Raw genomic sequence first — 24,911 nt, forward strand, 5'->3', positions numbered from 1 at the left:
AAAGCTAACCAGCAAAGTCCTCATAGCAAAGTTCTCTTTATATTCTCCAACTTTGACAGCTACTTTGACAGCTGTCAAAGTCTCTGTCTCTCTTCACCAGGCTCTCTCGCGGATCACCCCGGTTCCCGGGGGGGGTTGCACTTTCACTCTCACCATCCACTCTTCTCCTCCAGCACAGTTCTTATAATTTCGCATCGTGGAATTAATAATTTTTATCAATAAACAGAAGCAAGCTCCTTTTCCGACCTTAGTTGCCAAATCCTTGTTTTAAAATGTCTACAATAGGGGGGAGACTGACTTCCTTTTTGGATCTCCCCCGCTCGTGCCGAATCCGAAAAAAATTTTTTTTTCTCCTTTTAAGTCCGATTTCCAAATTACTCACGGGTTGTTGTTTATAGTCCAAATTTTCAATAGAAGAAGTCAGCGCTCTCCATCGAATGGCATGCGGCTTCGCTCGGCAGGGAAAGCAGAGGACTCATAGCACCACGCCACCCCCTTCCCCCGCTCCGTAGCCTTTAAAAAGGCTCCTTCGCGGGTCGGGGGGCGCTAACAGTGCCCGCCGAGTCAACCATGTCCACGGGCTCCGTGCCCGTGGTTTTTGAGGGTCCCCGCGTCGCCGGCGCGGTAGGACCCAACCCCTGCCGAGCAGGCTCCCTCCAGAGCTTGGAGGGAGTCCGCCATTCGGCGATGGCGCCAACCCGGAAGTCAGACGCGTATGTAACCTGAAGCGTATGTAACCCGAGGTACCACTGTACTGAGAAGGCCCTCTGCCTGGTTCCCTGTAACCTCACTTCTCTCTTTTCTTATGTATATAAATATTTTTATTCATTTCCCAATACAAAATTATACAATCAAAACATATTTTCTTTTTATCACCAATTTCTCCTTTTTGACTTCCCTCAGCTTGTCTGATAATCCTTCATTTTACTCACTTCTTTCACATTTCTTAAATTAATATTGCACTACAATATTATTTTACTTTTAACCTTATTTTTTAACAATATTTCTAATTGATATTATCACAAAACTGCCTTAAAACTTACAAACGTTATCTGATTATCACTTAATTTTTGCATATATTCTGTAAATTTACTCCAGTCCTCTGTGAATCTCTGGTCGCGTCGATTCTGGATCCTTCCTGTTAATTTATCGAGTTCAGCATAGTCCATCATTTTCATTCTCCATTCTTCTATTGTGGGTAATTCTTCTTGTTTCCATTTCTGGGCCCTATAACCTCACTTCTCACAGTGAGTGAACCGCCAGAAGGCCCTCGGAGCTAGACCTCAATGTCTGGGCTGAACGACGGGGGTGGAGACACTCCTTAAGGTATACTGGGCCGAGGCCGTTTAGGGCTTTAAACGTCAGCACCAACACTTTGAATTGTGCTTGGAAACGTACTGGGATGGAATAATTATGAAATGTTTGCCTGGTCTGGGAGTTTGAAGTGGGCAGGTGGTCATCAGATCGCTCTGTTATCTTCTGCACAGCTGTACAGTGGTGCTTCGCAAGACAAAAAGAATCTGTTCTGTGATTCTCTTCGTCTAGCGGTTTTTTCGTCTTGCGAAGCAAGCCCATTGACAGATTAGCGGATTAGCGCTATTAGCGGCTTTTAGCGGCTTATCTGCTAATCGGATCAGCTGATAAGCGGCTTAGCGGCTTAGAAAAAGGGGGGGAGGAAAAAAACCAGCAGGAACTCGCAAGACATTGTCGTCTTGCGAAGCAAGCCCATAGGAAATTTGTTTTGCGAAGCACCTCCAAAATGGAAAACTCTTTCGTCTAGCGAGTTTTCCGTCTTGCGAGGCATTCGTCTTGCGGGGCACCACTGTATTTTAAGCACTAACTCTTCTTTGGCACGGGCTATTGCTGTTTCACAGGCTCGAAAGCTGCTCCGCGAACTCAAGCATCAGAAACGCTGTCAGGAAGCTGTTACGACTATTGCCGCTTATTGGCACGGAGCTCAGGTAAGAAAACAAAAGCCGGCTTCTGTTTGTTTCCGAGCCAGCTACATGGTGCAAAGGTTGCCTTTCGATGGAAAGAGTGGCAGAAATGTTTTCAGCTGCTTACTTCACTTCACTTGAATTTTTTCCACTTCCCTCACCCCACTGTGCTTTCCACTCTAAAAATCCAGGCACACACTTTTCATTTATTCTGTGTGAAACGGCTTCCTGTCCATTGGGAAAACTGAAGCAAACTCTCTTCTTTTCTTTCCTTTGTCTCTTTCAAAATTCCCCGCAATTCATTTTCCCAATGCACCGCAGGCGCGAAGGGAGCTGAGGCGGCTGAAGGAGGAGGCTAGGAATAAGCTTGCTATTGCTGTTATTTGGGCTTACTGGCTTGGATTAAAGGTACTACATGCAAGCGTCATGTGCCCCCTTCCCTTATCCCACTCACTTTTTTTTAAAGCAAGAATTAATCATTTGTGCTGGCTTACTAAACATGAGCATGCCACTGCTGATAGCCTTTCCTTTACATCTTTGCCCCACTTAACCTGAAAAAAGTTCCATAAACTAAAAAAAAAGTCAAGCATGCCCAGCTGTTTAGCACTAATTGCTTGTTAACAAGCCATAAAGCATCTAGACTGAAAAAGGGGCTCTAAAATGTATTTAACTAAACTTGCATGTCTCGAAGCAAAGGCCCTTTTATTAGCATGCACATGCAGTAGTAATTTTATAAGTTCCCACGCTAAGAGCAGAGGCAGAAAAATGTTCTATTAATTAAGTGCACAGCAGTGCACATAGGTTCTAACCCATGTCCTAATATTTCACAATTTGTGAGAAAGTGTTGGGGTTTTTTTTTTAATCCCAACAGAATTCTATGATCTAAATTTCTCATTTTTATATAATAATAATAATAATAATAATAATAATAATAATAATAATAATAATAAATAATTTATTATTTATACCCCACACATCTGGCTGGGTTTCCCCAGCCACTCTGGGTGGCTTCCAACAAAATACAATAACCTATTAAACATTAAAAAGCTTCCCTAAACAGGGCTGCCTTCAGATGTCTTCTAAAAGTTTGGTAGTTATTTTTCTCTTTGACATCTGGTGGGAGGGTGTTTCACAGGGAGGGCGCCACTACCCAGAAGGCCCTCTGCCTGGTTCCCTGTAACTTGGCTTCTCACAGCGAGGGAACCGCCAGAAGGCCCTTGGCACTGGACCTCAGTGTCCAGGCAGAATGAAAACATGAGAACGTATCAAATGTCAGGCCTACAGGTGTCAAAGGGCTCTTCAGGGTCCTCAGTGTGGTCCATCGCACTCTATGACTTGGCGTTATTGAGCCATCTCCCAGTGGCCATCAAACCATACCTTTAGTTGCGCAAAGGGGCAGTGGCGTAGCGTGGGGGGTGCAGGGGGGGGGCTGGCCACACCGGGCACAACATCTGGGGGGGCGCACTCGCACTTGCAGCTCTCTGCCCCTACCGGGTTGGGGGCGCAAATTACTTGCCTTGCCCCGGGTGCTGACAACCCACGCTACGCCACTGCAAAGGGGCAAGCGTACTACTGGCTTGCTGCATGCCACCACATTGCGTTCCCTGCAGGGTTTGGCAGCTCAGGGAGCGCTAGTGTAATAGGCAATTTGCTAACATTTGCAGCCAAGGTTCAGAACTGGGAACTGAAGCAGTCAGTAGACCGGGCATGTGAGAGATCAAGCAACCAATTAACAGTAAATCCATTGCTTCTGGTAAATGAGCCCCTAGAGGGCCGTGAGAATTTGTGTCCCGGGCTTTTTCGACTCGTCTACCCATTGTACCCAAGGGGCACATTGTTTGCCAAGCGTGAAAGGTGTAGGTGAGCGTGTTGGCCTCTAAAAGTGGTGCTTGGTGCTGATCCCCAGCTGCATCTGAGCACTATGTAAATCTAGAGAATACTTAAAATTATATATAACCCTTTAGGACTCACACATGTTCACTTCATCAAATCTGACCCAATTTTTAAAAAGTTTGGGCACCCCTGGTTTACATTGAGCAACTGATTGCACAATATTGATACAGAGAAAAGAAGAAAACGTGTGTTATGTAACAAAAGCTCCTCCCTAGAGAACGTTCTTTTGAAACAGTTGTTTCAGCTATACTGAAGAGCCTTACCAAATGTGGCTGTACCCAGTGGCGTAGCGTGGGTTCTTAGCACCCGGGGCAAGGCAAGTTATTCTGCGCCCCCAACCCATGGATTTGTGCCCCCTAACCCTAACCCCCAGATGTTGCGACCGGTGCGGCCGGCCCCCCCTGCACCTCCCATGCTACGCCACTGGCTGTACCTTAGGGAAGTACCGTAAATGCCACCTGGAACATCACTATTTGCTGCAGCTGTTTTTTTAAAAAATGCTCCACTTAGGTGAAACGATTCAACTGTTTGGGCTTTAGTAGTGATATACCATAAAAAGTAGCTTGAGGGTTATAGGTTTAATTTGGAAAACCAAGCTGGTCTGTTTGTGATAGCTGGGATACTGTCAAAGTAAACTAGCATTGAATCACGTCATGTGGTTGTTGGCCCCTTTGGAGTGGAAATTTATTTTGGAAACAACTGGAAATTCTCCTGCAATATAGCTTTGACTGATTTATTTGAGGAAAGGTGTTTTTTAAAATAATAATAACAATAACAATAACAACAACAGGTGCTTGGTCTAGAATTTCAAATGTTTATTTGATTTGGTGATCAAATTGCACAGGGCACCACCACCATGTAATTCAAACAAAACAAAACACATACAAACAACATCTTCCCAAAAACACTTTAGGCATGAGGGGTTCATAAACTGAACCCATTCATGAAACAATCATCAATTACTGACCATAAACAAAAATATCATTGAGAGTAAATTGATCATTGCCTGAACCCTAATGACACTGCAATTCCCTTCAACATTTGTATGCCATTTACTAAGAACTTAAATGCGCTTGTGTGAACTTCTATTTGAATACAGACTTAAGTAGCAGAGCATGCTTTTGTTACGGACTGCAAAATTTGCAAGACAAACATTCTGTGAGATGAACTATGTGTCAGTGCTGCAGGTGCATAACTACGGCTGCTGTTAGCGTAATGCTACACTCAAACAACCATTTGAACTCTGAAAATGCCTGTCCTCTACTAACCCTAAAATACCCAAAAGCAATAACAGAATCTCATGGCCCTACAGAATGTATAGATCTTTAACATCCCCTTTTGTGTTACCCATTCCCTGTGTACTACACATACTGAAGTCATGTTGATGTGATGTGATGTTCATGTATGTCTCTGTGTGACATCAAAGAAGAAGCTCATTTACAAGATTTTGGAAGAAAGCGCATTGACACCCAAAATTGTGTAAGGCTGGCCTAAACTGGGGTCCTTCAGTACTTCATGTTCAGACCTTAGTGTTTTAAGGGGATGTGTCCTAATGTTTTACCTGGAATAACAACCCTTTGGGCTGCAACTGTGCAGAAAGTTTTCCGTTTAAAATTGAGAGCTATGCAGCATTTGCCAGACCTAACATGCCATATGAGAGTGCCAGAACCCAGGGAACTTCTGCTACTCTTACTTCTCTTACCTGCCTTGGTGAAGCAGCGCTGAGGGGTCTGCTTGCACTTTCACCCTCTCTTCACCCTTTCATGCTGGGGTTCTAAAAGTTGCATACTGTTCTTCCATCTTCCTGTATTGGCTTGTTCTATCAGTGGGAGAATTCTGTTCCTGGTCATTGTGCTTACCTGCATCAGGCTGTCTCTGTGATTCACTGTCTAAACCTTTTAGGCTCGAAGGGAGTTGAAACGCTTGAAGGAAGAGGCTAGGCGTAAGCATGCTGTTGCAGTCATTTGGGCTTACTGGCTTGGACTAAAGGTACTCTCTTAAACAACTCCCTTATGTCAATAATGAACTCAATAAAAAGCGTGCTCTCTACTAACGCATAATCAACCTCTGGTGCTGTGAGATTGCTCTAGCAAGCATGATCTTTAAGGAAATTATTCTTTCCCATAGATAGACTCTTAGAAACAAGCAAGCAAAATGGCGTTGCAGATTATGCCAGACAACTTTATATGTGTGCGTTTTCAAATCTATGCAGCTGTTTCAAAAACATTGCTAATCTTACCAGCAGTGCGACTTATCAAAGGGATAATAAATAGTTTTAACCAATAGGGGTGTCATTGCAGCTATTGACACCAGCTGGCATTGGCGACAATTCAAGTAATGGCAGACAATTCTTTTCTGAACCACCTTTTGCTGTTGTGTGACAATAGCTCTTTGCTTTTGTTGGTACATGATTGTCCAGAATTACTAAACATTGAGTATGCTTAATTTTCCTTCTGATGAGGATGGATCCCTGCCGGCAAATGGATTACACCCGCATGGAGGGACTATTTGTGTGAGCGGATGCTTCCAGGGGATGGGGGCAAGAGAGGAGGCTAGATATGTGACCGCTGTAATTTCTGCGGCTGCAGCAAAACTCCTCCTGCCACAGTCATACAGGAATCGCAGCAGCCACACACAGTCCTGATTTGCATGTCACACTAAGCCAAATTATGGCTTAGTGCAGGTGTGGAGGAACCCTCCAGATGTATAGTGGGAGCCGTTTATGCATCCAGGGTCCCCGAGCGGAGTTTGCAGGCAATTTGCAGCTCCCTGGTTCTTTGATGCGGCTGCAGCATGCCAACCTGCGGCCGATCCAGGTTCTCTCATCGCTGACCACGACCTGTAAGCACCTGAAACGAGGGCAAATTTCTTAAAGGTGCAACCGCATTCCATTCAAATCCATAAGGGGTTTGCCATTGATCCTTTATATTTGTGTTACAAGTCAAGTATATGAAGATGCTGTATATTCTTGTTGCTTTTTGCAGCGTCGGAGCATGTGCCTGCGCTGCCCAGGGCGGGCGCGCTCCCAAGGGGCATGGGGCGCAGAGGGTGCCCTCCCAGGCGCAGGATACTGCTCGGGTGCATGGAGCGGCACACCCACAGGGATAGAGCGAGCCACTCATAGCGGACATTCAGCGCACCGCCCGCGCAACTCCCAAGCCTCCCCCAGCGGTCAAAACAAAGGAGGAAGGGGGGGAAGGCCGCTGGCAAAGGGGCACAGCTCCCCCCTTCCCCCGACGGCTTGGGGTAGGCTTGGGAGTCGCTGGCGGTGCACCAAATGTCACACACCCCTCAGCAAAGATACCTGGGGCGGTCCGCCCACACCACACCCCTCTTCCCCCGCCCCTGGCCGTTTGTTAACCAGACAGTCAAAGATCAGAGCAAGTCATGCTTGATGTGGTTCTGCTCTCTCTTTCTCCTGTTTACATGACTTTGAAAATCTAAATGAATCTTATAGATACTACAGTTCAGCTGTTTCCTAAGAGCTGCCCTTTCTGAATATCTAGAAATCAAACACATATGATACGGTGTGTGTGTGTGTGGGGGGTGTTCTCCATTTTATTAAGAACCTGATAATGTCAGGTAGGGATAATGAGGACTTCTTCTCAACCTGTGTTTGAGTTGTACCACTTCAGCACCCTTGACTGAATGCTTCTCTACCAAACATTAATATGCAGAAAGAAAATAGGAACCAGCTGTCACTTCCTGCCTATGACCCAATGGGCCTCTCAGGAGGTTACGGAGCCTTGGCCAATGATCAGTCGCAGGGGGGCAGCCTAGTTCTGGTTTTCTCCCCACCCTCTGCCCTTGCAAAATTACTGAGGACGCTTAAGCATTGCCATTTTACAAATAGCCCCTAACTGCATGGAAAAGTGTCTTACTTTAGTTCAGGAGGGTCCCTGGTGCTATAATTTCTAGGGTGGGTTGGAGTTGCGTGGCAAAAAATGTGTCTTTGCTAGCCAGGGTGGGAGTGGGAGTCTAGAAACCTCTGCTTTTTCTGGGGCTGCAATATAATTCCTTGTGCAAAGGTGGGAGTTGCACCTATTGCGACCCACCCTTAATGCCCCCAGCCCCATGGTTCCCAACGTGGGGCACACACCCCACAGAGGCGCTAGTTTGATTCTTAAGGGAGGCAATTTGAGAAAGAGTTATTAACAGTGAATGGCCTTTTAGGCTTCCTCCACGTGAATAGGAGTTCGCTTTTTGAATAATAAGAATTATGTGTCAATGGTGGGGGCGGGGGAATCAGGATTTTAGAGATGCGTAGGTGGGGCATGGCCAAAAAAAGGTTGGGAACCACTGCTGTAGCCTCGACCATGTTTTTCCTCTGACCTCACCCCCCCACTTGTATGTGAACCCCAAAAAGTTGCATTGTCTATTACTTACTTACTTATTTCATAAAATGTATACACCGCTTGATTGTAAACAAAACAAAACCAAACCTCAAAGCGGTCTACAAAAGATAAAAGGGCAAAATCAAGAAAAATTGGCAACCCCACTTTAAAACAAACCAACGTTAAAATACTTAAACAGATTCAAGTTGCCTCAACTTTCTAAGCATCTGCAGAGGCTTGTCTAAACAGAATTTTTTTAGGAGGTTCCAAAAAGTACAGTGAAAGTGTTTGCTTGATCTCAAAAGGCAGGGAGTTCCAAAGTGTTAGACGCTGCCGCCCTAAATGATTGAGTTCTTACAAATGATGGAATGTGGCAATTGGATTCCAAAGGGTTCCCCACTTGGTGTAGAGAGGAACATTCAATCATGTGAGTCCTTACCTGTAAACTGAACTGGTACCACCCAAACTCAAGTTTCCTGATAATAATAAACACATCCAGAAATGCTAAAGCCTCTTAAGTAGTTAATGAGGATTTTTATTTTGCCTGTGTTTACCCTAACTTTTTGTATCTGGAGGGGAACCTAGATTGTGGTCTTGCCTCTGCAGAACAACACCAAAAATTGTCTCCTTGGAATTTAGTGTACTACTTATGCTTATGAGAAGAAAACAAAAACAAAAGCTTAATGTTTACTCTTGAGTTTTTAATTTTTCAGGTCCGTAGAGAGTACAGGAAATTCTTCCGGGCCAACGCTGGAAGGAAGATCTACGAATTTATACTTCAGAAAATTGTACGTTTCCCTCCCCCCCCTTATATACAGTTACTGCAGCCAGTCATCGGAAAAGAATAGCAAACACAGCCAGTTGATGTTGTTTTATTTCTCAACATACATAAGATGGGCTGATTGGAGGAATACATAATACATAGAGAACAACACTGCTTTCTCTATTAATGTGTTTTGTTTTTTTAATTATCTGTGCTGCGGATGGCAAAGTAGACTGCATTTAACCAAAAACAAAAAGTTGTTCAGCTCCTCACAGCAGTGCCACAGAAAGAGCAGGAGTACATGAGCCCATGGCTTGCTGTGGCTTAGTCTTGCAATGCTAAACTGTGGTTTGGTGCCAGTGTTGAACCTTTGCTCCTCCAGATAATTGCTGAGCTGCAATTCCCATTCCCCTTGGCCATTGGTCATGCTTGCTAGGATGAGTGGGAGATGTAGTTCCGCAACATCAGGAGGGTCCAAAGGTTCCCTACACCTGGGTTAGTATCACATCAGAACCAGCTCATTGGCTTAGTAAAAAGTACAATGGTTTTACACTCATTTGTTGCCAGCAGTGTAATATCTTTTTGTGTAAATAAAGCTGGATGTTGGTTTGCCAGATCTTGTGAAGAGGGAATGTGGTTGTACAAAGCCTGCTTGAATAAAAAAACTAGTCATTTAAAAGCAAACAAAAAAACACAGGTTGCTTAATTCTTCTTACTGTAGATGCAAAAGTATTTTTTGGAAATGAGGAATAAGATGCCTTCTTTATCGCCAATCGATAAAAACTGGCCAGCGAGGCCTTATCTCTTCTTGGATTCAACTCACAAGGAACTGAAGAGGATATTCCACTTGTGGAGGGTAACCATATGATACAAGAGTTAATTGTATTTGTTTGTTTGTTTGTTTGTATTTTTATTTATAGCCTGTTCTACCTTCTACTCTCAGGCACTCAAAGCAATTTAAAGAATAATATAGTGTTTTGTTTTATTGTTGTATGAAACAGATAGAAACATAAACATGAAGGAAGCATTGGAACATCTGAACAAATAAAATACGATAAAAGCCATTAATAAAGGACCAGGGGGACAAAACATGCAGTGGTCCTTATTTTTCATTAGAAGTGTCTCAGCAAAAATATATGTATTTCAGAGGCTGTCAATAGTTTCAAATGGCATCAATCCAAAGAGACTGAAATTGCTCTTGGGTTTCATTTGTTAGTGGGGAGCTAACATTTTCTCCCCGTGAAAAGGTAGTGCCTTTAATCTTCCTTAGTAGCGCCTGTATAGTCATCAATCTTGTGAGAGAGGGTAGCTGTTAAATTCTATTTACAGAAAGCTTAAAAGTGTGACTGGCTTACTGAACTCAAGCAAAGTCCAACCTTCCCAGATAAAGTGGCTGAAGTCGGGGGTTTCTGTTCTTTCTGTCTCTCTCCTCTTCCCTCCACAGTTTAAATTGCTGAGGATGGCTGAATCAAAATGAGAAGTGTAAGCAACAGTTCTTGAAACAGCCCTCTGGGTGATTTCCATATTTTCCCATTAATCTACACTTTCCCCAGCCATTAGAATTTCCTTAAGCCTCGTATTCTGGCCTGTATGTTACTAATTAGTTTTATGAGGCAGATGTGTAACGATTGCTGTGGGCATATCTGTTCATCCTGCGAGATTTAGTCAGAGGAGTTATTTAAGAAGCAAAAGGTAAAGGTATAGGTAAAGGGACCCCTGACAGTCAAGTCCAGTCGTGAATGACTCTGGGGTTGCGGCGCTCATCTCGCTTTACTGGACGAGGGAGCCAGCGTTTGTCTGCAGACAGCTTCCGGGTCATGTGGCCAGCATGACTAAGCTGCTTCTGGTGAACCAGAGCAGCGCATAGAAACACCGTTTACCTTTCCGCCGGAGCGGTACCTATTTATCTACTTGCACTTTGACGTGCTTTCGAATTGCTAGGTGGGCAGGAGCAGGGACCGAACAACGAGAGCTCACTCCGTCGCGGGGATTCGAACTGCCAACCTTCTGATCGGCAAGCCCTAGGCTCTGTGGTTTAGACCACAGCGCCACCCCCAAGTAGAATACTTTTTTTTTTTTTTACATTTTGATGCCCTGCCTAGGTTGTCTTGTGATGAATGCGTATTCACAGGGAAACAGAACATGAGGTACTTCTTGTGGAGCTGATTGCTGCATTTATGTAATTGCCTGTGGGATATGACTGATTCAATCCAGAAAAGCATTAAAATTGGCTTCTTATGCACAAAGGGAATAGCAAGCCATGGCAGCTGCTCTTCCGAAGCCACTTTCAAAGAATAGCTTTGTGATTTATCTGTAATGCTGTTTTTGTAGTGTAAAAAGTACCGGGACCAGTTCACAGACCAGAAGAAACTGGTTTATGAAGAAAAACTGGAAGCTAGCGAACTTTTCAAGGACAAGAAAGCTTTATACCCAGCCAGGTAATGAGCTGATCGGAGGCCTTTGCTGAGGCTACAAGATTGAAATGACCTTATTTCATATAGATTGAGGGGAAATTTGCTAGGAAATCCTACTTATCTCTACTAGCAGATGCTGCCCGTTGTAGGCTTTCACAACTTTGCTTATCTCCATGGACTTGCCCAGAGAGCTTATATTACATGGATTATTGGCTTAATAAAATATTTCTTCCAATGGCTTTACATCTGAAAAATTGAATCTAAGTTGGTTAAGCACACTGAACACGCCATGTACAAGGCTATCGAATTTAGGTACTGTGTAGGTTTCAAATGGATGTTACATAAAATCTCAACTTTTTTATTAAAAAAAAACAACTTTATGCCCATCCCCATTTCTCCCATGCCAAAGTGCAAGAGAGGGGATTATTGAAACCTAGGAATGAAGAAGCTTTCTAGGAGATGCCTCATCGTTTTAAAATTACACACTTCCCAGGAGTGTGTTGTGTTGTATTGTATGTGTTTGCATCTTCGTGAGGCCTGCCTGGTATCAGTCAGCAACTCGCACAAATATTCTGAAGAAGGGATTTATTGATTTCTTTATTAAATTAAAACCTCACATTCTAGGAAACCTCTGTGGGTAGCAGGGACTGATAGATTGTGGAAATGTACATCCCTGCGTGACGACCGTGGAAAATGCAAGTTTCATGCTAGGGATTATTAGGGGAAAGGATTGAAAATAAAACTGTCAGTTCAGTGATGCCCTGGGAAAAGGCACAGAGAAAGGAGCAAGACCTCTGTGAAGAAAGACCACATCCATATACATTGAAGCTCCTAGTGTAGCGAAAAAGGGACAACACAATAGTGGTTTATAAAGTTACATATGGTTTGAAGGAATTTGAGATTTCTCCTCTCGTAATCCAGATCTTGGAGGTCATCCGGTGAAAATTAGTTAGTGGGTGATGCAGGAAGGACGATTTTGAACACAGCCCATAATTAACTTAGGACGTGTGTTCGGATACCACTCAGGTCTTTTTTCACTTTGGTATTAAAACAAGCAGCCAAAGTTAAGTTCTTTATCTTATCAGTTTCTTAGACAGGTAGGAGCCGGCCATCATATGTTTGGATGAATCTCGGGTAGCACTCCTTGTTCCAGACAGGGATACACACAGTTCATATTGCTTCAGGGGTTGTAACACTGTCTGCATTCCTTCTTCCTTTGGAAGCGGGGGGGGGGGGGAATCTAATGCAAAATGACGACAAAAATTGTTTGGGCATATTAATAAGCGTTGTAAGAAATGTCTTCTTTTTGTAATTAAATATATGTTGGGTGTCTGTTTTGTTAGGAGAGTCCTCTGACATAGTTGTGGATTAGACTCCTGGGCTGCATGGCTATAGGGCTATGTGTTCCTCTCACTGGGTTTTGCTCTCGGGGTTTGTACCCCAGTCTCAGTTTCCCAGATGAGGAAATGTGTCTAAAGTAACCAGAAGTGGTAATTGTTACATCACAAATACACATGTCACACACAGCTGGATTTCCTATGACGCAAAGAACTGAGGGGCAGATCTTAATTTTTCCTACTGATTATAATGTAGAGGCATGGCTCCCTTAATAGTAGGGGGGAATTGAGTGTACAGTGGTACCTCGGGTTACAGATGTGTCAGGTTACAGCCACTTCAGGTTACAGACTCTGTTAACCCAGAAATAGTACCTGGGGTTAAGAACTTTGCTTCAGGATAAGAACAGAATTCACGCGGCAGCAGTGAGAAGCCCTATTAGCTAAAGTGGTGCTTCAAGTTAAGAACAGTTTCAGGTTAAGAATGGACCTCCAGAACGAATTAAGTTCTTAACCCGAGGTACCACTGTACAGGAAACCCAGAAATCCTTCTTCAGCCTAGGAAAATTCTGGGGGCTGAAAATCTCATCATTCCTTTCAGGTTGACCGTGGTGAGCCAGCAAAGTTATCTTCCAACCCTGTAATAATAGTGGTGATGACGATGATGTTGACTATAACAACAACAACAATTTATTTATATGCATCCCATCTGACTAGGTTGCCCCAGCCACTCTGGGCAGCTTCCAGCAAAATATAAAAAACACACATAAGAGAACTTTGTCAGCATCTCCCATTAAATTCTCCCTAAACAGCTCAGGACCACAATACCTCAAGGACTGCCTCCCCACACATGAACCAACCCAGACCCTTGACCATAATCTGAGGCTGTTCATTGTGTGCCTCCTCCATGATAGCTCCAGAGGGAGGCACCACAAGAAAGGGCCTTTTCCGCAGTGGCTCCCTGCTTGTGGAATGCTCTCCCCAGGGAGGTTTGCCAGGCACCTTCATTGCATATCATAGAATCATAGAGTTGGAAGAGACCACAAGGGCCATCGAGTCCAACCCCCTGCCAAGCAGGAAACACCATCAGAGCACTCCTGACATATGGATGTCAAGCCTCTGCTTAAAGACCTCCAAAGTAGGAGACTCCACCACACTCCTTGGCAGCAAATTCCACTGTCGAACAGCTCTTACTGTCAGGAAGTTCTTCCTAATGTTTAGGTGGAATCTTCTTTCTTGTAGTTTGGATCCATTGCTCCGTGTCCGCTTCTCTGGAGCAGCAGAAAACAACCTTTCTCCCTCCTCTATGTGACATCCTTTTATATATTTGAACATGGCTATCATATCACCCCTTAACCTCCTCTTCTCCAGGCTAAACATGCCCAGCTCCCTTAACTGTTCCTCATAAGGCATCGTTTCCAGGCCTTTGACCATTTTGGTTGCCCTCCTCTGGACACGTTCCAGTTTGTCAGTGTCCTCCTTGAATTGTGGTGCCCAGAACTGGACACAGTACTCCAGGTGAGGTCTGACCAGAGCATGTCTTTAGGTGTCATGTCTTTAGGTGTCAGGTAAAAACATTCCCCTTCTCCCAAGCCTTTTGATAATTACTGGGTAATTACTGGACAATTAAACAATCTATGGCCTTTTAAACTTGGGGGTGGGGTGGGGTGTATTGTTTTCCTTTGTTACTGTGTTAGATATTTTTCTGCTTTTATATTGTAAACCGCCTGCTGATTCCCGGATGAAGGGCAGTATAGAAATTTCATTAATCGCCAGGCAAGTGGCTGTTTACAAGCTTGACTAAAGGCGTGCCAATGGAGCCATTTTATGAGCTTTCTTCATCTCTTTCTTTCTCTTGTCTCCCTCCAGTGTTGGGCAGCCTTTCCAAGGGGCTTACCTCGAAATCAGCAAAAACCCCAAGTATAAGAAACTAAAAGATGCCGTGGAGGAAAAAATCATCATTGCTGAAGTAGTAAACAAAATCAACAGAGCAAATGGAAAGGTAAAAAAAAAAAAAGTTATACCCAATGAGATTCACTTTTTGTTCCCTTTGACTTATTTTACATAAGCTTATTACTGTGTGAAGCAAAAGCAATTTTTTTTTTGCTCTTAATAATCCTGTATCTCCAGTGCTAAGGGTCCTTGATTCTAGTTTGCCTTATTTTAGAATAGCTATTCCCAATCGTGATGGAATGTTCAAAGCGAGACTTGTGACTTATCCTGTCCCTAGTTAACTAGATCCTTATTCCCATTTCAGTAGCCATTTTTTAATTAATTCCCCCATTTCAAGATCGCTAATTCATTTGGAAAGGGTGGACCTTTCGCCACTGAACCAAAATGGCTGCTACTTTTATCATGTAGACTTGAAAAATCTTGGTACAGTGGTACCCCGGGTTACATACACTTCAGGTTACATACGCTTCAGGTTACAGACTCCACTAACCCAGAAATATTACCTCAGGTTAAGAACTTTGCTTCAGGATGAGAACAGAAATCGTGCAGCAGCGGCAGCAGGAGGCCCCATTAGCTAAAGTGGTGCTTCAGGTTAAGAACAGCTTCAGGTTAAGAACAGACCTCCAGAACAAATTAAGTACTTAACCCGAGGTGCCACTGTACAAGCCAGACCTTGTTGCATTGCTTCTTTAATAGCTACCCCTCTGTATTAGCCCCGTGAATAATCCCTGTCGTTCTTCCTCAGTGCACCGCTAGGATTTTCTTGCTCACAAAAAACAACGTGCTGCTTGCCGATCAGAAATCAGGGCATATCAAATCAGAGGTTCCTCTAGGGGACGTCACTAAGGTGTCCATGAGCTCCCAGAATGATGGCTTCTTTGCTGTGCATCTCAAAGAGGTAGGTATGAAATCCTGTATAATATGAGCAAACGCTTCATAATTCAAAACTCGTGATGGTAGTAAATCACAGCCTATACAGAATAAAATGGGATTTTTCTGCTATCCCACTATCTGCACACTGTATGTGCAGTGATGTTTCCTTTGAACTGGCACCCTCAACTATGAGTTTACTATACTTTCAGCCCCTTCCCTATCCCCCCCATTTGAACAACATATAGCAACAATAACTTGTCCAGTAGTACATTCCTCTAAAGTTTCACATATAGTACGTACAGTGGAACCTCTGTTTTCGAACGTAATCTCTTCCGGAACTCTGTTCGACTTCTGAAATTTTCCAAACCCAAAAATCAAAGTGCTGTCAGCAAAGTGAATGGTGAAAATGGAAAAACGCGCTGCAAAAGCTGTTCAACTTCCAAGGCGCCTTCAAAAACAGAAGCATTCACTTCCAGGTTTTCGGCGTTCGGCTTCCGAAACATTTGGCAGTTGAGACGTTTGAAAACCGAGGTTCCACTGTAGTACATAATAAGTTTATCTGTGTATCATAAATTTTAAAATGCTGTCCACAGGGATCCTTGTGTTGTGGGCAGAATAAAAGTATTCGTCTCATTTGTAAAGGAAAAGAAGCAAAGCACATTTCACCAAAAATGTACTTCCTTGAAGTGCCTTCTGTGCAGAGTAAGAAGCATTCCAAATATTATTTAGCCAAACTTCAATTGGGATTTCAATAGATTGTTTCCAGCACTGGGCTTTGGTTAATTGGGCTGCTGATAACAGAAAAAAATGCTACGGGGTTATCCACACTTGTCCTTTGCCCTATGCTTTCCAGGCACAACTCCACACTTTAAAGTTCCTTGTTCGAGTGCTCTTTTCCCCCACTCACTTTCCCTGTGAAAACCTGCTCTCTAAAGCTGAAGCGCAGCAAACAGCAATTCAGGTGTTCCAAGGATTGCTGTTTGCTCCAAATCAGCTGCAAAGAGCTGGTTTTCAAGAAAGCTCCGGGGCAGGAAAAAATAGTGCCAGGAAACAGAGCTCTAAAGCTAAGTGCGGATAATCCCTGTTTGAATTTGGATCAAATAATAATGTGCGAGTTTCCTTTTCTGTCCCAGGGATCTGGAGCAGCTGGGAAAGGGGACTTCCTGTTCAGCAGCGATCACCTGATTGAAATGGCCACGAAGCTTTACCGTACCACGCTCAGCCAAACTAAGCAGAAGCTCAACATTGAAATATCCGATGAGTATGTCCTGGCATTTGCCCACTTTAAACAGCTTCTGCTGGGAGAAATCGAAATGACTCTAAGTGAAAAGGTTGAAACTGATTTAATAATATGAAAACAAACTGAAGGTTAAAAATAGGAAGGCTGATGAGAAACAAACCACCATGGAGAGACAGGGAAAGCATGTGGAAGCAACAGCCTTGAAACTGTTTAGCGAGGGGGCCACCACAGAAGCGGCCACACTCTGCTCTCCATTTCCCCAACCTGCCTGACTACAGTTGTAAGTCTGGGAAGCCAGTGTTAGGACTCCTCCCTACACTAAGATAGTTTTCAAAAAGAACTTCATTTATCCCTTTGCTGCCTTATCCAGCATTGCTCCCTAACAATATTCAAAGCCTGCCCACATGACATGGGTCAATGGCCCATCTGGTTATATGATTTGGATCTTTGGGTCTCTCTCTGCTATTTGAGGAGAGATGCACATTTATGCTTTTCAAGAGTTATTTCTTAGCCCCAGCTTCATCTTGACAATTTGACTGGCACTTAGTAATGTGTGGAACATAATTGATTCCATGGCATGAGCAGTTTTCTTACTCTTCCTTTGAATAAGAGGCGATAAAATCAGAGTCCCCTAGTAATCTTGGTGTGTGTTCTTGTAAAACGGGGGTCTTATGCATTCCATTACTTTCTCACCCGTTTATTGCTATAGAATTACTTGCTCGCAGGAGGGTCTGGAAGAAAGGGAGACTTGTGAATTTTCAGATGACTTATTTTTGGCGTAAACTGAATTGTCAGCGCAGATGGTGTTTTGGAGCCCCTTTTTATGCAATAGGAGGGGAAAATGCATTTAATCTACTAGTAAACCATAATTGTCGATAGCCTTTGTTTCCAAAGGTGCCAGACTTGAACAAAATTAAATATGTGTGTGCTTGGTAAATATTTAGCACACTGGATGAGTCTGCTTAAAGCAATTTCACTTACGTGATGTAACCCTGCAGGTCTGTTTCCTAATGATGCAAACAAGGCCAGACTATGGTAATCCCTCGTGTACAACTACTTGTGTTCGCATTTGTGTAGGTAGGGGGACCGCTAGTTCTACAAAGCATCGAAAAGGAGGTATACAGGACTCGCAGGGAGCATGTGAGCTTATGGTCTTCAAACGCAATTATGGTTGTGCTTGTATGTTGCTCCTTTAGTCTAGCAATGACATATGTTTGTTGTACCTTGGTTTTTCGAACAGCTTAGTTCTCAAACGTTTTGGCTCCTGAACGCTGCAAACGTTCCAGTTCCAGTGATTGTTCCAGTTTGCGAGCTGTTTTTGGAAGCCAAACGTCCAATGGGGCTTCCACGACTTCTGATTGACTGCACGAGCTTCCTGCAGCCAATTGGAAGCCGCGCTTTGGTTTCCGAACGTTTTGGAAGTCAAACGGACTTCCGAAACGGATTCCGTTCGACTTCCAAGGTACGACTGTATTACCAGGTGTTCCTTTGGGGCAGAGGGATTGAAAAGAAACTGAGGAGCAGTGCTTAACACCTTTAATTGGGACTACTGCTCTGCCCCTAGAAACTGCATGAAAGGTGATGGTGCATTGGAGCTCAGAATATTAGTTGTGGGGCACTGCAGCTCAGGGACAGACCATGTGCTTTTGCTTGCAGAATGTCCCGGGTCCAATCCCCAGCCTCTCTGGGTAGGGCTGGGAAATATTCCTACCATGATTCCCTGGAGAACTTAGTGTAGGCAATACTGAAGTGAACAGACCAATGATTCGACTTTGTGTAAGGCAGCTTTTATGAGCTGGGGGCCATCAGCCACCAACAGATGAGGAAGGTGTGTTAGGTTTCTCTACATTGGCTTACAGCTGCGTAACAACTCCCACCACCCATAGCTAGCAGGACCAGTGGTCAAGGATAATTGGAATTGTACAGTCGTACCTTGGTTGTCGAATGACTTGGTTGTCAAACGTTTTGGCTCCCGAACGGCGCCAACCCGGAAGTGAGTGTTCCGGTTTGCAAACGTTCTTTGGAAGCCGAACATCCAATGCGGCTTCCGATTGAGTGCAGGAAGCTCCTGCAGGCAATCGGAAGCCGCGCCTTGGTTTGTGAACATTTTTGGAAGTCGAACGGACAACTAAGGTACGACTGTGTTCCAAAAACAACCAGAGACCCAAGTTTTGGAAACACTGGCTTAGAGCAACTGTCGACCTTCTTCTATGCATCATTATTTGTTGTGGTCCTTTCCTTGCAGCCTTTCAGAAGGTGGAGCATGATGAAAATATGAATAAACATTGCTCGCTAGGACTTTATGTAGTTAACTGGTGTTTGGGACAGGATTGGTATAACCCTGCTGACCATTAGCCACAGTTTTCCAGTCGCTGGCTGACGTGCCATTTATGTATTTATTTAATCAGTTATTCCTCTCCTGCCTTTCACGATTGTAATCCATCTAAAGTGGATTACATGTTACAGTGCTTTTTTTAAGTTTTAAAGATGCGATTTAGTTGAGGGGGGGGGGAGAGAGAGAAAGAGATGCAATCCATCACCAATGATGGATGGGGCTCTGCACTCTAAATGGCTGACCACTTTTGCCAGAAGGTTTTAGGGGAAGGGAGTGAGTGGATGGGAGTTCTGGGCTAATGGCTCATCGGGGACTCCCAACTGGGTAGGTGGAAAGATGTACTCTGTAGAAGCTCTGAAAAGATCAGGCTCCTTTGTCCCAGGAGCTCTGCAGTTAGTTTGATTTGTGGCTTCTGGTTGAAGGCAAAAATCCTTTTGAAGTGTGCTAAATCCCTGTTGGAAACCTCGCTTAAGATAAAATGCTGGAAAGAGAGACTGCCTCTTCTAAAAGGTGGCGTGCTTTCCTGCTTTGTTACCAATGGGATCTGTCAGTGCTAAATGGTGCTATGATGTTTATCTTTATTGTTTCTGGAGCTGCTGTACTGAATGTGGAGGAGGGGAATATTCAGTAACACTTAAACTAATGGTTTGCAAGCTACTGGGAATTTAGCCTAGCCGTTTGGACGTAGGAAAGCCAAGAGTGGGGTGGGGGTGTCCAAGAATTCAGTTACACAACTTGGAAAAGGCTGAGTAGGAAATAACGTGGTCACTGTGAAAAGCTGAATAATATGAAAATGAGGGGTTTTAGATATTAAATGGATTCAGATAAGCCCTAAAATTATCATACAGCAGATATGTGGGAGCCAGGGCCCAGATGTAGCCAGTTCTACCCTACCCGACCAAGATGTTTCTTAGAAGCTTGATTTTACCTTATTATTTTTAACGAAGCCTTTCCAATGGCTGAGAGAACCCTCCAGATGTGATTGTGCAGTTTGCCTTGAAGAACATTCCTTGCATGCAACAAGGATGTATCAGAATGTTGTTTGAAAAGCAAGGCACCGCCGACCTAAAGTTAAACCGTTGATTTCAACTGGAGAGAGTTGGACACATGCCTTGCTTCCTCGTTGCAGTAAATGTGGTCTAAAAAGTGATTAATTTTGGCTGAATTGTGCCCATGGTGGTTACTTTTGTAGGACAGGGCCTGGTGTGTCGAGCAAAGAACCATTCAGTCTATCAGCAGCAAGGGAGAGGGACATTCTGATGGGAGCAGCTAGAAGGGAGGAGGGTTGAAATGGGTAGGAAGAAGGGATCAGGCTTTGGAAATTACATTGGAGCTACATGGGACGCAGGTGGCACTGTGGGTTAAACCACAGAGCCTAGGACTTGCTGATCACAAGGTCGGCAGTTCGAATCCCTGCGACGGGGTGAGCTCCCGTTGCTCGGTCCCTGCTCCTGCCAACCTAGCAGTTCAAAAGCACGTCAAAGTGCAAGTGGATAAATAGGTACCGCTCCGGCGGGAAGGTAAACGGCATTTCCGTGCGCTGCTCTGGTTCGCCAGAAGCAGCTTAGTCATGCTGGCCACATGACCTGGAAGCTGTATGCCGGCTCCCTCGGTCAATAAAGCGAGATGAGAGCCGCAACCCGAGAGTCGGTCACAACTGGACCTAGTGGTCAGGGGTCCCTTTAACTTTACCTTACATGGAAATAGTAAGCATATACGTAGGAATACTTTTTTATGGATCTCTGTGGGTGGTTAGACACATGTGGAAGCAGGAACAGTGATTCAAATGGTTAGCCAACATTGTGCCCTCCCTATATTGTTGGATTCCACCTCCCATCAGCCCCAGCAAGCATGGCCAATGGTGAGAGAAAATGGAAGTTGTAGTCCAACAACATTTGAAAGGTACCACATTGGCTATCCTTGGGTGAAAGAATCTGTTGAGGGCCGGGGGTGGGGGCTGTTTCTGAATTGAGGGATTTGGTAAGAGTAGTTCACAAACAGGACCAGGTTAGGTAGTACCCCTTAGAGTACACCTCATAGGAAAAATGGACCGTTTGTGGAAAATGTGGGCTTTTCAACTTTGTTTACTAACTCTGCCACCCTCCGAAAAGGTTTCTTTTTATTTGTCAGAATTGCTTTGACTTGACTTTAGAGCAGGGGTCAGCAAACTTTTTCAGCAGGGGGCCGGTCCACTGTGCTTCAGACCTGGGGGGGGGGGCTGGACTATATTTTGAAGGGGGGGGGGGAGAATGAATTCCTATGCCCCACAAATAACCCAGAGATGCAGTTTAAATAAAAGCACACATTCTACTCATGTAAAAACACGCTGATTCCCAGACCGTCCGCGGGCCAGATTTAGAAGGCAATTGGGCCAGATCTGGCCCCTGGGCTTTAGTTTGCCTACCCATGCTTTAGAGGATTAAAAAAGAAAGACATCACAGAATACATTAGCTAGCAGAGATTTCATGACTTGAGAATAGAGAGCAGTCAGTTTGCAGTGAGCAATTAAGACTTTGCTTTCTTCTGTCTTATGCAGAAGGAGGATGAATGAGTGTCTTGGTATCTTCCTTGTTCCATGAGACCCACCAGGTGGGGTTGGTGGAATGTGTCCCATTTTGACTCCATTACAGTGGTGCCTCGCAAGACGGAAATTAATCCGTTCCGCGAGTCTCTTCGTCTTGCGGTTTTTTCGTCTTGCGAAGCACGGCTATTAGCGGCTTAGCGGCTATTAACGGCTTAGCGGCTTTAAGAAAAAGGAAACAAACTCGCAAGAACTCGCAAGACGTTTCGTCTTGCGAAGCAAGCCCATAGGGAAATTCGTCTTGCGAAGTGACTCAAAAAATGCAAAACCCTTTCATCTGGCGAGTTTTTCGTCTTGCGAGGCATTCGTCTTGCGGGGCACCACTGTATTTCCTCGCGTCAAGTGTGGCAGGGAATAAATATATCTGTACTCAATGTGCTGGAGGCTGGGATACAGCTGAAAATCATTTTGCGATTGTTTCAGCCGGCAGTAGAATTTCCGGCACACCATATTGAGCCAATTTTGATCGTAAAGCCAAATTGTGACATTTTGTATTTATTCCAGTGCCTGCATTTTGATTTTATTTTTGTAAAAGCACGCTAAGTGCTGAAGGGCAACACAGTAAGTGTGTCAGCCAGGGTTTTCCCCACTTTCTTTACTTTCCTCTGTACTCCGTGCTCTGGCAACTTTCCAGATTGGATTGTTGCAACACACTCTACGTGGGGCTGCCCTTGCAGATGATTTGGAAACTTCAGTTGGTCCAAAACAACTCTCAAAATATAAAGATTTCTTTAATCATATAGCAGCCCTAGTATTTGCTTTTTAAAAGTTACTTGCCCTGATACCCAAGATAGAAAACCTGGACATTCTTCTTGTCTGCCCTCAACAGTAATATTTCTATTTTTTTTAAAAAAGCAAACATTTTGTATTTGTTTAAAAACCAGTAAAATTTTGTTTTTTTAAAAAAGCAAACAAAAGTATCTGGCATTTGCAACCCGTTAATAACCCGTTAACAGAATGTACAACCTTCCTCACTGCCTGGTATAAGCAAATTTTGAAGGTGGCTCACTCACTTAGCACTATGGAAGATAAGCAAAAATCAAGGGTAGCAGGAGGGGGGAGTAGATTTGCAGTGAGTTACTGGGTAGGAATATCCAACACTGGCCATATTCAGGTCCATTGAATTTAGCATGTCTTCTCCAAGTATGATTAACGTGAGATAATCACGTTCTATTTTATTGCTAATATAAAGAGGGCTTGTGATGTGCTTAAACTTCTTTGCTTTCTCCTTGCTGCTGCAGCCAACTGGGACGAACGCCATACCAAACTGAAACCTGGTTTTTTTCACCTCCTAGGTTCCTCGTTCAGTTCAGACAAGACAAAGTGTGCGTCAAGTTTGTGCGGGGCAACCAGAAGAACGGCAACGTGCCCACTTGCAAGCGAAAAAACAACCGGCTTCTCGAAGTTGCTGTACCTTAATTTATGCACGCGCTCTCCCTACAATTCTCCATAATGGTGCAATTTTACTCATTTGGCAGGGGGGTGGGGTGGGATTTGAGGGAGGGGCAGTCTGCTAAAAGGTGCAACTAACTTATTGACCACCACCCCTTTTTGTTTAGTTGTTACAGCTTTTGGTTGATTTTTATATACAGGCTTTGTGTGCTGATAGCATATTATAAACAGAAGGATGCCTTGTCGCATATAATTTCTGTGGTCATGCCTTACTTTTTAACGCCGCATATCGTAAACCCTGTACGCTTTCATGCCCCATTCCTCATATTTATTCTTTAGAGCAGAATCCTTCACAGCAGGCTATATAGACCCATTTCCTCCCAACCCTATTCTGTGGCAGAGCTCAGTCCAAAGGGTTAATCATAAACCAGGACTGGAGAGTCTGGCAAAATTCTGGGGCTGCTGCAGCTACCTTGTTAATTGCAAACAGCACAAAGCACCAAGTAATTTGATCTTTAATGGAATATGTGGGGCAGGAAACCCTAATTCTGCAAAGCAGAAGGAATGTACGACTGCATATGTAGCAGCTGCATATGGTTTTTTGTTTTGTTTTATTTACAGTGCGGGTGGCATTCTGCTTCAGACTTTTTAATTGTCAGCTTTTAATGACTTTGTAAGACTAGGAAGCAGAAATGAGTCCATTTAAAGAGGCAAGAAGTGCGTTAAACGGTTAACAATAGCCACACAACAGCGCAAGGCATCTCTTTTGTTCTCTATGGGGTCTCCCACCCCTCTTTAAAAGGACCCTTCAATGTTTAAAACTCCTTAAAAGCAGTTGTTTGCATGGGGAAACGAGAGGGCAAGGTATTTTACACTACGTGTCAAATGAAGGGATAGAGGAATTTTCTCTCTCTCCCCCAGATGTTGGCATGCGTGCTGTACAATGTGCAATAAAGCATTCATACAACTTGTGAAAATTATTTATAATAACTTCTGTGGGTAATAAAAGGAGAGAGATCCTGCGTATTTGTTGTGAGGACTTAAGTTAGGCTAGTTCTATCTTAATGTTGACGTTATCACTTTGGAAGAAGGGGAAATCATTTCGGTGGGGATGTATGATGTACATAAATTTGATATTAATGATAAATAATTGTTTTAATTCTGTGCTGTTTGGTACTCTTGTGATAACCATATTTTTGTATTTCAACCAGTTTTATATAAGTTTGTGTGCCTGATATGTAATGTGTGCACAGAAACACTTTACAATCAAGAACTGCATTCTAAACTTCCTGAATGGAGATTGCAGCTTAAGGCCTTGTATAAACCAGGAGAATTAGCGGAACGCATTGATTTATGGAGTATCGTTTTCCAGTGTTTAGACAGAAGTTAGCTAAAAGAGATTGTTGAATGTGACTGTTTGACTTGTTGATGTAAGGATGGTTTTAGATCTATTGTATTCTCAGACTGATGCAAGAACTTGCCATCAAGGAAAGGTTTCTGCACAATATGTGCAATGCAAAAAACAAACAAACCCAAGTATAAATAAAGAGAAGCTTTGAAGCAATGGCTTGTTGTGTTTGGCCTTGGGTTATTTATCAGCCATCAAATACGTACTTTTTTTAAGAGTGCAGAGTAGAAGAATTAACGACAGCAGATCTATTGATAATATAGATCCCCCCCCAGATGCATTTCTTAAATAGAAATCTTTCTGCATCTGTATTTCCATCCCATTTGATCTTTGGTGAAGTGGATTCAGAAGAGCTTTTAACCACTTGAGCTGCTGCTTCATATTAAATGCAGAAAACCCAAACTTACACAGCTCATATTAAATAGTAGCTTCACCATCTGAACTAAGAGGATTC

At 43.7% G+C, this 24,911-nt stretch overlaps 1 protein-coding gene across 5 annotated transcripts in view; it reads left to right on the forward strand.

The window, feature by feature from the left end:
• The window catches only part of MYO1B (myosin IB), a 147,291-nt gene extending 122,676 nt beyond the window's left edge, over positions 1–24,615 (forward strand). For 3 of the 5 annotated variants that reach the window (XM_081201904.1, XM_081201905.1, XM_081201907.1), the window contains 10 exons: positions 1,875–1,961; positions 2,259–2,345; positions 5,733–5,819; positions 8,878–8,952; positions 9,649–9,783; positions 11,259–11,365; positions 14,545–14,677; positions 15,374–15,526; positions 16,635–16,762; positions 22,953–24,615. In XM_081201904.1, coding sequence (XP_081058030.1) covers positions 1,875–1,961; positions 2,259–2,345; positions 5,733–5,819; positions 8,878–8,952; positions 9,649–9,783; positions 11,259–11,365; positions 14,545–14,677; positions 15,374–15,526; positions 16,635–16,762; positions 22,953–23,076 — 1,116 coding nt within the window. In that variant the 3' untranslated portion in view covers positions 23,077–24,615. The remainder of the gene's footprint in view (positions 1–1,874; positions 1,962–2,258; positions 2,346–5,732; positions 5,820–8,877; positions 8,953–9,648; positions 9,784–11,258; positions 11,366–14,544; positions 14,678–15,373; positions 15,527–16,634; positions 16,763–22,952) is intronic. The other 2 variants (XM_081201906.1, XM_081201908.1) reach the window with 2 other exon arrangements.
• Positions 24,616–24,911: the final 296 nt, after the last annotated feature.

This window comes from Podarcis bocagei, assembly GCF_964188305.1.
Source record: "Podarcis bocagei genome assembly, chromosome: 1".
In the NCBI taxonomy this organism is placed as follows: Eukaryota; Metazoa; Chordata; class Lepidosauria; order Squamata; family Lacertidae; genus Podarcis; species Podarcis bocagei.